Raw genomic sequence first — 16,297 nt, 5'->3', positions numbered from 1 at the left:
AAGCAGCTAAATAAGGGTCCGATACACATATATATATATATATATATATATATATATATATATATATATATATATATATATATATATATACATATATATATATATTATGGAATGCCCTTTAGGAAAATATTATATATATTCCAACCAAAGTCTGAATATATAGAATGAAACTTGAATATATAGAATGATCTTCTGAATATATAGAATGAAACTTGAATATATAGAATGATCTCCTGAATATATGAAATGAAACTTGAATATATAGAATGATCTTCTGAATATATGAAATGAAACTTGAATATATAGAACGATCTTCTGAATATATAGAATGATCTTCTGAATATATGAAATGAAACTTGAATATATAGAATGATCTTCTGAATATATAGAATGAAACTTGAATATATAGAATGATCTTCTGAATATATAGAATGAAACTTGAATATATAGAATGATCTTCTGAATATATAGAATGAAACTTGAATATATAGAATGATCTTCTGAATATATGAAATGAAACTTGAATATATAGAATGATCTTCTGAATATATGAAATGAAACTTGAATATATAGAATGATCTTCTGAATATATAGAATGATCTTCTGAATATATAGAATGAAACTTGAATATATAGAATGATCTTCTGAATATATAGAATGAAACTTGAATATATAGAATGAAACTTGAATATATAGAATGAAACTTGAATATATAGAATGATCTTCTGAATATATAGAATGAAACTTGAATATATAGAATGAAACTTGAATATATAGAATGAAACTTGAATATATAGAATGATCTTCTGAATATATAGAATGAAACTTGAATATATAGAATGAAACTTGAATATATAGAATGAAACTTGAATATATAGAATGATCTTCTGAATATATAGAATGAAACTTGAATATATAGAATGATCTTCTGAATATATAGAATGAAGCTTGACGTCACGGAGGCGCTTGCGCCATCTAGTGTTTTCCTTGTTTGTACCTGCGAGGAATGGCACTATGAGCCAGTCCGCACGGAATTTTGTGGCTCAAATTCTAAGTAATGAGGAGCTAATTAACACCTTGGCAAATGCATGTTCTGGCCAACCTAATATTTGTACTAGTGTACCGCATCGTACTACTGATGAAGAAATTTATTCACTTTTTCATCGTGGAAGACCAAATGCAGTGAACCTCTCCGGTCAGATAACCCCTGGCTATCCAGCTAACGTTATGGAGAACGTGCCTTCCACATCACAGGAGTGCCCCACAACAGGTCCCATCTACAATCTTAGACCTTTTACTCGAAAGGGCCCAAGGCAGAAGAGGTAAGAACAGAACTAAATGCACTGAAATTACTAGTGGAAGGTTAGTAATAGCCCGTAGGTTGCAATTGCTCGACGAAGCTAAGTAAACAAAAATATCACAAAAAAACAAAACAAAAAAACTGTGCGATAGACTGACAGCGTGTGGACGTGGAGACTAAACTGTGCACAACAGTTAATTTGTTTAATTGTGGAAACATTTCTATAATATTTCACGTCCCGTAAGCTTAATCTGCAAACATTGTGTAAAAGCAAAGCACATCAGTTGTTACAATACATAGTTGTTGGCAGTATATAATTTAATGAAACCTTTTTTAAAGCAACAAAAAGTACTCCGTGAATTGAAGACATTTGTTTATGTGATTGTTAAGTTTCTCCACCCATCCATCCCACTATCTTCCATCATCTATCCATCCATTCATCCATCCATTCTCTTCCACTTATCCAATTCAGGATTCCAAGAGCCTATCCTAGCTACCATGGGGCTAGAGGGTGTTTATTAATGCAGATTAGACATGTGTACAGCATGGTGTATTTTTTTAATTAAATGTACTTCATTGATCAGAGAAGTGTAATATAACATGCAGAAATGTTTAATTTGCCTTTATCCTCCATTAGGTTTCCAGCACAACTAAGCAGGTCACATTCTGTGGCTCAGTCTTTCACCAAAGAAGTGATTCTCTTGCCAGACCATCTAACTACACATGTGCCAAGGCGTAACAAAAAAGCTTGGCTTTTTGAAAATGGACATATAAAATCTGCACTGGAGTTTAGCTGTGACTGGGACTCAGACAAAGTAATGCAGGCAATAAGGACTGCCTTCCAGCCAGTTGTTGAAGGATGCAGGTAAGCATTAGATCCTTTTTTATAAAAAAATATATATTTTTTGTTACTTAGATTATTATACTATTAAAGGTCAACTTTGGGTATTTCCAAAAAGGATCTGGGAGCACCGATCAGATGACTGGATTGATATCTTTTAGAGTTAACAAAAATTAAGCCTTTTAATGTATTGTATTGTATTGTAGTCTGTTAGCCTTAACAAAAATTTCATATACACTATGTTTTCTTCCTCCCCTAGGCTACAGATTTTGCTGGCATGCCACACCAAACTAGTTGAGCCATCACTGACTTCCAAACAGACTTTGAATGGAGACCTTGTGAAAAAACTGTTTCATCAGAAGTCAATTTATGTCAGACCTGACAAGGTCATCTTATGTGAGGACAATGAATCAGTAAGTAATCCTGATCATTTCAGCAAATGTATGTATTTTCATAAAATGAGAGTGAAAAAGGCAAAGATGGATTTTAAACTCCCTTAAACATTGTCACTTGTATTATGTTTTAATACATAATACATAAACATATTACTAATATTTATTATGACATTTTGTTGTCAGTATAATGAAATGTATTATCTGTTTTAATTTACAGACATATTCTGATGGAGAGAGTAGCCATACAAGCAGGCAGGATTTCACAGAAACGTTGAATTCTGACAAATGCGGTAAATATTCCTATCTAAAAGTCGCTCCAAATAAACTGTAAATTAAGTTGGTTCAGTGTCTGTTACTTAGTCATCTTAGGCATTGTGTCTTTAGCTAAGTGTCAAGTCTTTGTTAAAATCATATTTAAATTTAGTTTAATATTTTGAGCAGGAAGAAATGTACCCCTAAATACATGAAAAGCAAAAGCTATAAATGTGATTAGATGTTATTCAAAAGTTAAACTCCTGTTCTTTGTGTTCTCACAGTTGAAATTTCTAAAGAAGTTCCCTCAGCCATTCCCATTGTTAACGCACAGTCCATGTCTGTTGATGATGAGGTCATCTGGTGCGTTGCTACCCAAGATGTTTGTACTGTTGAATCTTCCATCTCTGCTGACACCCTCACAATGTCCACCAATCCTGCTGTCGTTGCTACTGATGAGGATGAGCCTTACTCCAGTGGAACATCTGCCTTTGTCAGTTACAACACACCTGGCTTATCAGCGGGTTCTTCTGCCAGTGTTACTGGTGACACACGTGTCTTCTCTAGTAACACCTCCAGTGTGTCCAATGGACCTACCCAGCCAAGTTTATCCAGCACATCCTACAGGTATGTGTTTTGTACATGTTTGTATCTTTTAATCTTTTGAGCTATATTGTGCAAAAGTCATGACCCACCCCTGCTTTCTTTGTATTTTGCTGGAAAAATAGGAAAGAAGCGCAGTGATTTACTGAAGTCTACAAAATTCTGTCTACAAACAGACATGGAAGCGCAGTATATTAGAGTAGAACAAAACTTGTAGAATTTTAATGAGCTTAAAATTCAAAATGTGATATGAGCTACTTTAGTCTTCAACATAGCTTGAACTCTCTTAACCAAGCTTTCTTGATGGTGATGTCTTCTTTTTATTGAATTTCTTTAAGCATGGTTCAGGAATAGTTTTCCAGGCTTTTTGTTCTGTTCTCTGTCAAGATGATCCCACACAACTTTAATAATGCTGAGGCCAATCTATGTATTGTGATAATGTAATTCTGTCAACATCATTTATATGTCATTTAACTAAATAATTTACAAAACATTCTGGCTTTGCAGTACATATCTTGGCCTGTTTGAGGAAGAATACCTGTCAGATGACCCCGACCTCCAAGAAGCCATTTCAAGGTCTTTAGACTCAAGTGCAAGTGAAAGGTCAGTACAACACAAACTTTTACATGTTGAAAGGTCAACATATTAACCATTATTTTATGTTTGTTGCGGAAAAGGAGTCATCTACTGTTTAGTTTTGGATCAGTTTGAATAAGCAAACTACGAACTGCAACCTGTGATTTCTGTTGTCATTTGAAGATTACCAAGGCTATCAGATTACTTATATTTTACTTGATATATGTTTTGGTTTATTTTTACTTTTTTGAATGGAGGTTGGTTGTCAGTGTTGGATCTTGTTGTTTTTCTTGTTCTGCTTGTATTTATATAGTGTATTTATACTATTTATAAATACTAGTGTATTTATGACAAGATAAAAATGTAAACTTAGTTTAACTTAAACTTAATCTTTTTTCCATTATCACAAACATTCTTGATTTGTATCTCTTTTTTGTTAAATATCAATTACAGTCTTAAGAATGGTACATCATTATTCTGTTGGTGGGTTATTGCCATTGAGACTAGTATATTTCTTTACTGTTTTTTTTTTGTGTGTGTGTATGTTTCAGTGACGTCCAGAGCTTAGAGAGAATCTTGGAGCAGATTGTTACTAGAGTAAATAATGACAGCACTGTACGCTTCAACATCATAAGGCGAAATGTGTGGGATGGAGCATCCAGAGCCATGGGCAGATCCAATTTTTCACCAGAGAAAAAAATAGATGTGAAGTTTACTGATGACTATGGAATATCTGAGGGTGCTGTTGACAATGGAGGACCTACTCGGGAGTTCTTCCGACTTTGCCTCTGTGAAGTCAAGGACAAACTTGGCATCTTTGAAGGTCCACCCAATGCTAAAGTTCTTACGTGCAATTCTAAAGGTACTTATGATTTTATTAATTGTTGCCATTTGATTTATTTTACATCAATACATTATACATCAATTGGTTTGTGATTACATGTACGAGTTTAGTATCTCATACAGTTAACTAAACACATTTTTTTGGCAATGACAGAATTTTTGTACCACCACAGAGGATTTTAAAAAATTAAACCTAGATTGACTGAAGGGAAGATTGTCTGCTTTAGTTGAAAGGTTTGAAACAGTACTACATATTTAGAAATTCTGGTCATTTTTATACATGCTCTCTCATTTCTCAAAAGTAATTATTCAAATGACTGATAAGGTGTAATTCAACAATCAAGAGATGCACTTATGAATGGAAACACAGATGTTTTACAACAAGGTGCAATAGTAAATAACTGGAAGGACTTTGCCAGAAAACATCTAAAAGAACTATGCTATACTACTATGAAGATATGGACAGATGACACCAAGATTAACCAAAATGATGGAAGGAGAAAAGCATAGTAAAGAAAAGAATAGCTTAAGTCACACATGGTGGAAGCAGTGTTATGACACGGGCATGAGTAGCTGCCATAGAACCAAGCCACTACTGTTGTCAATGATAGCACTGGTGATTTGTGAAGTGTAAAGGGCAATCTGTTCAGATTCAGCCAAATGCAAATGCTAAATTGATTGGACAGTGTAAATTGATAATAACCCAAAGCATAACAAGCCAGCTCAGTTACCTGATCTGACTGTAAGGCTGTAAAGAATTGTAAAGAATTTTAATCCTTGTATTAAAAATAATACATAAAATGGTGTTAGCTTTCAATCACTTGTCTAAAGCAACCATCTTTAAAGATGGTGGATAATGTATAAAATTGACTGTAATTCCTAATCAGCTGGTGCCATTTTTTAATAAAATACCTCAAAGGAATTGCACTTTAGTATCATCTTGATTGTTTGGTATTAAAATCCAAGGTGGTGGTGCACAGCAAAATTAAGATGATTTTGTTATTATCCAAACTATTATGGGTGCAACTGTATGGGCAATATTTTTTTCAGAAATAATATTTGGTAACTTGTACTATAAAAAATGCCACAGTAACAAAAATAATGATGCAAGCTTTTGAGATGATGTTTTATTTTATTTGTTAACAGCAATGAAAGATAATGGATACTACTATGCTGGCCAGATCATGGCAATGTCAATTGCCCACGGGGGACAGAGTCCATGTTTCTTGTCTGAACTCTTCTATGAGTGTCTTCAAAAGGGTCCAGACAATGTAAAAGTCAGCACTGATCATATTACTGATGAGGAAACAAGGTCACAAGTGCAGTCGGTGAGTATATTTTCCTTTGGTTCTTTCAATTTCATTGTAGGTCTTTTTTTGCTTGTCCAACATTTTTACTAACACTTCCCTAATTTTTCTTGCCCGAGTCCTGCACCTTTCTAGTAAAAGATCAAACATTTTAATGGCTACAAGAAGGAAGAACTAAAAATGTGTGTGGCAGGTTATGGTTCTGTTGGTTCTGTTGGTTACAGAATTTAATGATTGCACTTGTTTTCCAGCTTAATAACTTATACCTCAGCCTCCTGATTGGCTATGGGGTTTCATAGGGTTAATGTACTAATTAAACACTGAAGCTATTAGTTTTGTATGTTCTACTAAATAGTAGAGTCAAATAATTCATTTTATAATTTCCTCATATTGTTTTTAGATCATACAGGCCGAGAATGATCTACAGCTGCAAGATGCAGTTGCACAGGCAGCCAACTTGATCAGTCTTGCTGGTCACAATGTTTGCATAACACTTCAAAACAAACAAGAAACTGCTTTGGATCTGGCTCACTGGTATGTCCTTCAACGGACCCGTGCACCTTTTGAAAGGTATGTCTAAACACATACTGTAATGGTAAAAAATTAAGCCTGTCAAACTAAAGTCACTGTGTTGTGAAACGGGTATTAGCCTGTTTGGGTGGTACAGGTCTGTAGCGCTCCATGCTAGTACAGTTCATAACAAAACAGATATCTTTCATTCATGAAATTAAAATTCACATAAAACGTATCTGTGCCGATGTAGGCATGTGTTTAAATATGTAAATAAAAATAGATTCAAATTGAGTAGCATTTGGGTTGATTGTAGACTGACAGAAAAGGTATGCCAATGGAACAAGAGACCAGATGTATTTGAAAGCAATTTGTCACTTTTACTACAATTCATGACAGGTCCCTGTGTATCATATTTCAGCTCAGTTGTTCCATGTATAGGCATTCTTTATCTGTATCTAAGACAGTCTGGCCCTGTAAGGGGAAAAATGTTCTTCACCTCTGATACAGCAGTCCACAGGAAAGTAAAATGTAATTAGTTCAGAAATGTCTCTTGATAAAACCTCAAAACCTCTTGTTATGATACAGGTTCCAAATCCAATCAAATACAAATATAATAATAGTAATATAAAATACAATTTGATTTTGTTTTATTTTGGCTAGGTTCAGAGATGGCTTGAGGTCTCTAGGTGTCCTAGATGCTCTACAGACATACCCTCTTCAGATGAAGTGCCTTTTCGTGAAAGCTGGAATGGCTCTCAGAGCAACTGATATGGAGAATCTATTCCAGATCATTCACTCCGAACGAGGGAGTAATGCATTTCAAGATGAGTGCCGGACCCTGGCTTTCTGGCAAGACTATCTTCAGGAGGCAGAATGTGAGTTTACTACTTGGCACATTGTTTGACCATAAATCAAAATTCTCACTTTTGTGCAGCAGCATCATGAAATTACAGACATAGATGCCATAACAAAAAAGGTAGATAGATAGTACTGATGCAAGTGCTGGGTTTACAAAGAACATTGTATCCAAATGTGATTTCAGTTTGACTTCAGTGTATTAACAGGATAAATAAATAACAGGATAAATAGGAGGATCACTAAATAAATAAATTATTACCAATCCTGTATACTGAGTACAAATAATAGGCTATTGCTGCATCCACGTACATTTAATATGTTGTGGTCTCCACTAACTTCTTTTTTTGACATTGTGGTTTCACTGTATAGCCTAAATAAGCTTCATGTGTGTCTTTCAAATTACAGCTTACTTTTAAAAATATATACATGTTTCACTTTTGATTTAATCTTTTGGTAATTTAATGTATCTGTACATCAGTAGTCTTAGTCAGAATATCATTATGATTTTGTATTTTTCTATCTTATAGTTGAAAATGATGTCTCTTTGGAAGATATTCTTGTTTTCTGCACTGGATGTGACAGCATACCAGCCCTGGGTTTTTCTCCAAAGCCAAGCCTTGAGTTCGTCACTAACTGCAGATTTCCAGTGGCCAATACTTGTGAAAATATCCTTCGTATACCAGTTCATGCAGTGTACACTACTTTCAAATCAGACATGGATTTTGCAATACGGAATTCACCAGGATTTGGAAGAGCATGATGTGTTTTCTTAAGGATTGGTGACATGATGAGGATTTGGGTTTTTTTCTATTTTGCATATGCATTTTTTATTTTCTTGTTTTTGTTAATGTTGTTAACCCCGCATCAGAGTACACCCTGGACAGCAGTAGGACTGTATAGCCTAAATAAGCTTCATGTGTGTCTTTCAAATTACAGCTTAAATACCAGTTCATGCAGTGCACACTACTTTCAAATCAGACATGGATTTGATAAGCCGAAGAGAATGGATAGAATAATTTTGTTTCAGTTTATACATGTGGGGCATTTTTTTGTTTTTTGATTGTAGTTAATTTGTTTTCCTGCTTATATGGCATGTTTTGTCTCTGGTATGACCCATAGTAACATTACATTATTTAGCACCCCTGCAGTGAGCAAAATAATATGCCACAATCTCATTGTTATATAGAATTAAGTTTTCTCAAATGCTTCCTGTGTTCAACTATTCCACATAATGTGAATTTTCAAATGAGATGAGTTAAGCTTTATTTCAGTGTCCCATTTGAACATTTATGCTTTACACAGAACTTTGTATTAATATCATTTAACTTTTAGCTTAACTCACAGGTTTAAAAATGTTTTTGTTAGGTTTGGGTAAAGTTTTGAAAAGTATTACAGTAACCCTACATACTAAAAGGTAGAAAGACAGTATCTCCAACACTGGCAGCAAAGTTGTCTATAAATGTGACAGACATTGGTTAGGTCAAACCTGGTTATGTTACAGGTTGAAATATGAACATTATATCACACTATATGACATTACAATCTTATCAAATTATTATATATTATCAAAGTATTATAAACAATAATAATAATGATAATGATAATAAACATAACCTGGTTTGCAGGGAGTGTTTTAAGGATTTTGTTTGCATATTTTACTATACTACTTGATAACACAGGCTCATTGTAGATTGTTTGGGGTTTTTTTCCTCTTTCATTTTGTTTTTTTAAGACCAGCCCTATTACTGCAGAATATTATTTCCTTCCTATGGGTACTGGAAATACACAAATAAAGTGTTCTGTGTTTCTACTTTTTATGTAATTTGTGTCTTTAAAAAAAAGTTTAAAGAGTTTAAAATGTATAACATATTTTATTTAATGAATGAATCATAATTCCTGTTTATTAACAGATACATTAGTACATCATACAATCATATGTAACATATACTGTAACATTTTGTACTGTGACAAGTATGGTTTGTCATGAAAGAAAAGTGTAGTCTAAACACTTTATTTGTCTACTTTTATGATTTAAATGGCACAAGTGAATATGAAGATAAAACCAGTCTTTTTAGCTTACCTTTCTTTTACCTAAATAATAGTCTTGGACCCTTTTCAGTATCATGATATTTCACAATTTTTAGTGTCTGGCACTCAAATACATTTTTTAATTAACACAAACAAATTTACTAATAACTTAACTGAAGCATGCGGCATGCTGTCAAAAAAACTTCTATCCCATGATTTCCATCGTCACTCAAGGGGTCGATCTGCCTCAAGTCAGCCGTCAACTGCTGGTGATGGTAAGAACGATGTCTGAAGTGCACTTGACTGAGCGGTCTGTGATGCTGAGGAAGTTGCAACATTCCAACAGTCCACAGCTGCAGCGGGGAGTGATTTTCCATTGTCCTTAAGCTGTGATGGTTCCACTGATTTACAAATTCATCCACAGATCTGTTAATTCTTGGAAGATATACATGGTGAAGAGCCCTAATATGAAATGGATCAGTGCTATCTAAAATCCCAACATTTTCCATAAAGAGGAAAAGGTCTTTAAAGTATGCTGACACAACTCTGTTTAGTTCACCCCACAATCTTTCAATTCTTTGATTATGCACACTTCGTCCAACCATAAAGCTTCCTCTGTTTGGCCCTCGATGTTCAATCATAAACCGTGCAATATCAATATTCTCACTGCCAGCATCACCCCTGACACGTTGTGGGAGGCCAAAGAGATCAACGGCACTCTGGAAAAGTTGCATAGCAGTTGATGCTCTGTTATCTGTGCAGCATCTCATGTAGGTAATGCAGCGACTGTAGCCGTCAACACCTCCATGAAACACAAACCCCCAAGGATTTAACTTATGGTTTGTGTCAATATGCCTGGAATAAGAAGAAATATATTATTATTATTATGACACTAGATGTACATTAAAATAAAGGTCTATGACTTTGACATTGTACTTCTGTCATGTAAACTATTTCTGGAGATAAACAATATTTTAAACTCAGACATTATACAACATTGTTTATTAAAACACAAACAAAATATTATATTACTACAATGCAGGAAGTAATAATTAACATTAATCAAATTTAAGACGTGAAAAAAGGCATACCACACTTGATTTGGGACAGTGACATTGTAGACCCTCCGCTGAATTGCTCTCCGTCTTCTCAAAGCTCTTCCCACTGGATCAACTATTCTTAAACGTTCTCGCACTCGCCACCGCTGAACTCTGATTCCTCTTCCTCTCAAACTACCACTAATGTAGGATTCTCCTGAGCCAGGGGTATGTGTAAGAATCTCAGTAATGAGATGATCAAGATCCACATTTGAAATATTATTAAAATTTCCATAGTCCACTAAACCTAGTTGTATCCTGTGGTTGTACAGTGTTCGAACATTTACTGACAACATTTGAGATATGGCCATCCAACTAAACCCCAAGTCTCGCATGTCAGTCAGCTGAGTAGCTGGTATGTTGTACCTAAAAGAGTTAGAAACAAAAGAAGAAATATGTTAACTTCTTTCTTATTTCTTGCATTCATTATCTTGTTTGCCATCTCTTGACTCTTTCAAGTGCCATACACATTATGAATGAATTTGTTTCCATTTTTATCACTTACCTTGGCCTTCCTCTTTGAGATGTAGAATGATATAATGAGCCCATAACATGTGCTTCAGCTTCTGCTCGAAGTGTTAGCTCAGTTGACATCTCCATCAGTGATTGATAAATTCCCTCAAGAAGTGTGCATAATCTTCTCCCAGAAACGTTTTGTTGAACATTATTCATGAGCACTAGAAATGTTGCAATAATGAAAACGTGTTCTTCAAGGTGACGTAGTATAAATTCCAAATTATTTCTACCATTTGCAGTTTGAACAGCTGTCGCAAAACAGTTGTCAAGCTCTAAAAAGTACTGAAATAGTTCAGCTGATGCCATTTTGTAAAGGCAGAGAATTCAGAAACACATCATCTCTAAAAATGAGGTTCATACATTCTATATATTCAAGTTTCATTCTATATATATTCAAGTTTCATTCTATATATTCAAGTTTCATTCTATATATTCAAGCTTCATTCTATATATTCAAGCTTCATTCTATATATTCAAAAGATCATTCTATATATTCAAGCTTCATTCTATATATTCAAAAGATCATTCTATATATTCAAAAGATCATTCTATATATTCAAAAGATCATTCTATATATTCAAGTTTCATTCTATATATTCAAGTTTCATTCTATATATTCAAAAGATCATTCTATATATTCAAGTTTCATTCTATATATTCAAGTTTCATTCTATATATTCAAGCTTCATTCTATATATTCAAAAGATCATTCTATATATTCAAGTTTCATTCTATATATTCAAGTTTCATTCTATATATTCAAGCTTCATTCTATATATTCAAAAGATCATTCTATATATTCAAGTTTCATTCTATATATTCAAGTTTCATTCTATATATTCAAGCTTCATTCTATATATTCAAGCTTCATTCTATATATTCAAGCTTCATTCTATATATTCAAAAGATCATTCTATATATTCAAGCTTCATTCTATATATTCAAAAGATCATTCTATATATTCAAGCTTCATTCTATATATTCAAAAGATCATTCTATATATTCAAGTTTCATTCTATATATTCAAGTTTCATTCTATATATTCAAAAGATCATTCTATATATTCAAGTTTCATTCTATATATTCAAGTTTCATTCTATATATTCAAGTTTCATTCTATATATTCAAAAGATCATTCTATATATTCAAGTTTCATTCTATATATTCAAGTTTCATTCTATATATTCAAGCTTCATTCTATATATTCAAAAGATCATTCTATATATTCAAGTTTCATTCTATATATTCAAGTTTCATTCTATATATTCAAAAGATCATTCTATATATTCAAGTTTCATTCTATATATTCAAGTTTCATTCTATATATTCAAAAGATCATTCTATATATTCAAGCTTCATTCTATATATTCAAAAGATCATTCTATATATTCAAGCTTCATTCTATATATTCAAAAGATCATTCTATATATTCAGACTTTGGTTGGAATATATATATAATATTTTCCTAAAGGGCATTCCATAATATATATATATATATATATATATATATACATATATATATATATACACATATATATATATATATATATATATATATATAAAAAAACACCCAGCACGCCCCCTGCGGGCGGTTTATCCTTCAAGCTCGGGTCCTCTACCAGAGGCCTGGGAGCTTGAGGGTCCTGCGCAGTATCTTAGCTGTTCCCAGGACTGCGCTCTTCTGGACAGAGATCTCCGATGTTGTTCCTGGGATCTGCTGGAGCCACTCGCCTAGCTTGGGAGTCACCGCACCTAGTGCTCCGATTACCACGGGGACCACCGTTACCTTCACCCTCCACATCCTCTCGAGCTCTTCTCTGAGCCCTTGGTATTTCTCCAGCTTCTCGTGTTCCTTCTTCCTGATATTGCTGTCATTCGGAACCGCTACATCGATCACTACGGCCATCTTCTTCTGTTTGTCTACCACCACTATGTCCGGTTGGTTAGCCACCACCATTTTGTCCGTCTGTATCTGGAAGTCCCACAGGATCTTAGCTCGGTCATTCTCCACCACCCTTGGGGGCATCTCCCATTTTGACCTCGGGACTTCCAGGTTATACTCGGCACAGATGTTCCTGTACACTATGCCGGCCACTTGGTTATGGCGTTCCATGTATGCCCTGCCTGCTAGCATCTTGCACCCTGCTGTTATGTGCTGGATTGTCTCTGGGGCATCTTTACACAGCCTGCACCTGGGGTCTTGCCTGGTGTGATAGACCCCAGCCTCTATGGATCTTGTGCTCAGAGCTTGTTCTTGTGCTGCCATGATTAGTGCCTCTGTGCTGTCTTTCAGTCCAGCTTTGTCCAGCCACTGGTAGGATTTCTGGATATCAGCCACCTCCTCTATCTGCCGGTGGTACATACCGTGCAGGGGCCTGTCCTTCCATGATGGTTCCTCGTCTCCCTCCTCTTTCTTGGGTTTCTGCTGCCTGAGGTATTCACTGAGCACTCGGTCAGTTGGGGCCATCTTCCTAATGTATTCTTGGATGTTCGTTGTCTCATCCTGGACTGTGGTGCTGACACTCACCAGTCCCCGGCCCCCTTCCTTCCGCTTAGCGTACAGCCTCAGGGTGCTGGATTTGGGGTGAAACCCTCCATGCATGGTAAGGAGCTTTCTTGTCTTTATGTCAGTGGCTTCTATCTCCTCCTTTGGCCAGCCTATTACCCCAGCAGGGTACCTGATCACGGGCAGGGCGTACGTGTTGATGGCCCGGATCTTGTTCTTACCATTCAGCTGACTCCTCAGGACTTGCCTGACCCTCTGCAGGTACTTGGTGGTTGCAGCTTTTCTAGCGGCCTCTTCATGGTTCCCATTCGCCTGTGGGATCCCCAAGTACTTGTAACTGTCCTCTATGTCTGCAATGTTGCCTTCTGGTAGTTCAATCCCCTCAGTTCTGACTACCTTCCCTCTCTTTGTTACCATCCGACTACACTTCTCCAGTCCGAACGACATTCCAATGTCATTGCTGTATAGCCTGGTAGTGTGGATCAGTGAATCGATGTCTCGTTCACTCTTGGCATACAGCTTGATGTCATCCATGTACAGGAGGTGGCTGACAACTGCTCCGTTCTGTAGTCGGTATCCGTAGCCAGTCTTGTTAATGATCTCACTGAGGGGGTTCAGGCCTATGCAGAACAGCAGTGGGGACAGAGCATCTCCTTGGTAGATCCCGCACTTGATGGTGACTTGTGCTATGGGCTTGGAGTTGGCCTCTAGTGTTGTACGCCACATCCCCATTGAGTTCCTGATGAAGGCTCTTAGGGTCCCATTGATCTTGTACAATTCTAGGCATTCCAGTATCCAGCTGTGGGGCATTGAGTCATAGGCCTTCTTGTAATCAATCCAGGCAGTGCACAGGTTGGTCAGTCTGGTCTTGCAGTCTCGGCTGATTGTTCTGTCTACCAGTAGCTGGTGTTTTGCGCCTCTGGTATTCTTGCCAATTCCTTTCTGTGTCCCGCTCATGTATTGACCCATGTGCCTGTTCATCTTAGCCGATATGATGCCTGACAGGAGCTTCCATGTAGTACTGAGGCAGGTTATTGGTCGGTAGTTGGAGGGGACCGGTCCCTTCTTGGGGTCCTTGGGGATCAGGACCGTCCGGCCTTCGGTTAGCCATTCCGGGTGTCTCTCGTTAACTAGCAGCTGGTTCATTTGTGCTGCCAGACGCTCGTGGAGTGCAGTCAGCTTCTTCAGCCAGTAGGCGTGAACCATGTCGGGCCCTGGTGCTGTCCAACTCTTCATACTGGAGACCCTTTCTTGGATATCTGCCACTGTGATGGTTACTGGACCCTGTTCAGGGAGGTCGCTGTGGTCAGCCCTCAGATCCTCTAGCCACTGAGCATTGCCGTTATGGGTTGCATCCTTCTCCCATATGCTCTTCCAGTATTGCTCCGTCTCCAGCCTTGGTGGTGCTGTTCTCTTATTGTTCCCTTGCCACTGAGAGTACACCTTTAACCCCGGCGGAAGGGGCTACATGAATAGGATGAGGGACCTATGGATATATATATATATATATATATATATATATATATATATATATATATATATATATACATATACATACATACATACATACATACATACATACATACATATATATATATATATATATATATATATATATATATATATATATATATATATATATATATTTTACTATGAACTATTCAGAGTAAAATTTGTCTGTAAATTAGCAAAATCAGTCACCTTTATTTTCTATCAGTCTTCAGCTTAGAGGCCGCCTAAAAATTGCTATAGATCTCTGAAAGCTATCTGACATCTCCATGCCAACTAAACTATCATATTATATAAAGCCTGACTCAATACTTTTTAATCAAAGGTATTTTCAGAAGTTATCATACAAAAAAAAGACAACAAAAAAGAAAAAAAGCTCAACTAAAAGAAAAAAATAGCTTCATTAGTGTGTCTACTTCTAGAAAAACAACAAAAACAAAACAAAAAAACATCATGAACATCATAATTTGCCAAAACTATTGACATTTACAACGCCAATTTTCAGCCCCAACAAACATCTCGAGTTACTCAGAGGGATGACATTTTACTGATTACATTCAGAATTAAAAGAAACACACACACAGAGGAAGAGCCATGCTCACAAAACCCTTATATATAAACTTGTCTTCCGTTGCCGTGCACTGCTTTAAAACCAAAACCACAATATGTTTAACCAAGAGAGTTTATCTCGAAAGCACATCCATGCTACTAAAAACACACCACTGCCATCCACATGCAGCGCGTGTTACCCGTGCCTTAGGCCTATATGCGCCCCTGGGACAACCACCCGTGCGGGTTATTCCCCCCCATCTCTGCTGCGCAGAGTCCACTGAGATGCGCTCCACGGGCCGCCGTGTCTCCCGCCTTTCGTAACCTAGGCGACGGAGATCACAGCGTCGGCCCACGAAGCCAGGGCGACAGATGCAGCGGCCTTCGACGTCACAGCGCTGAGAAATAGATCCGTAGGGGCTGCAGCGACAGGGCATACACTCCTGATGCTCAGCATCCCACCAGCTGTTAGGCTGGACCAATCAGAATACAGATAGTGGAGGATAGATAGACAAGGAGGAGTAAGAAAGCAGGGCAATAAAAACAGTAGAGTTAAAAAGAAAATTAAAAAAAGTCAAGGCTACACACTAACGAATTACACGGT

At 36.4% G+C, this 16,297-nt stretch overlaps 2 protein-coding genes across 10 annotated transcripts in view; one reads left to right on the top strand and one right to left on the bottom strand.

The window, feature by feature from the left end:
• Nucleotides 1-16,297, bottom strand: part of lama2 (laminin, alpha 2) — a 251,165-nt gene that overhangs the window by 88,679 nt on the left and 146,189 nt on the right. For 4 of the 9 annotated variants that reach the window (XM_076874014.1, XM_076874016.1, XM_004550514.4 and 1 more), the window contains exon 23: nt 15,894-16,166. The exons of 4 other annotated variants lie outside the window; for them this stretch is intronic. In XM_076874014.1, coding sequence (XP_076730129.1) covers nt 15,894-16,166 — 273 coding nt within the window. The remainder of the gene's footprint in view (nt 1-15,893; nt 16,167-16,297) is intronic. One more of the 9 variants, XM_076874015.1, reaches the window with a different exon arrangement.
• On the top strand, nt 848-9,298 carry LOC112431039 (uncharacterized). The gene is made up of 11 exons (XM_076874020.1): nt 848-1,322; nt 1,938-2,165; nt 2,401-2,554; nt 2,754-2,826; nt 3,073-3,415; nt 3,899-3,994; nt 4,519-4,829; nt 5,957-6,138; nt 6,518-6,687; nt 7,291-7,505; nt 8,016-9,298. Exons 1-11 carry the CDS (start codon nt 1,015-1,017, stop codon nt 8,246-8,248), a joined length of 2,313 nt encoding a protein of 770 aa, XP_076730135.1. The 5' UTR covers nt 848-1,014; the 3' UTR covers nt 8,249-9,298.

Source organism: Maylandia zebra, linkage group LG15 (assembly GCF_041146795.1).
Source record: "Maylandia zebra isolate NMK-2024a linkage group LG15, Mzebra_GT3a, whole genome shotgun sequence".
NCBI classification, from domain to species: Eukaryota; Metazoa; Chordata; class Actinopteri; order Cichliformes; family Cichlidae; genus Maylandia; species Maylandia zebra.
The sequence above is the reverse complement of the archived record's forward strand: the minus strand, read 5'-3'. Positions and strand labels throughout refer to the sequence as shown.

Coding starts and splice junctions, on each gene's coding strand:
- LOC112431039 (XM_076874020.1), top strand. CDS start 1,015: ATGAGCCAGTCCGCACGGAATTTTGTGGCTCAAATTCTAAGTAATGAG. Junction 2,555..2,753: donor TATGTGAGGACAATGAATCA/GTAAGTAATCCT, acceptor TTTAATTTACAG/ACATATTCTGATGGAGAGAG. Junction 6,688..7,290: donor ACCCGTGCACCTTTTGAAAG/GTATGTCTAAAC, acceptor TATTTTGGCTAG/GTTCAGAGATGGCTTGAGGT.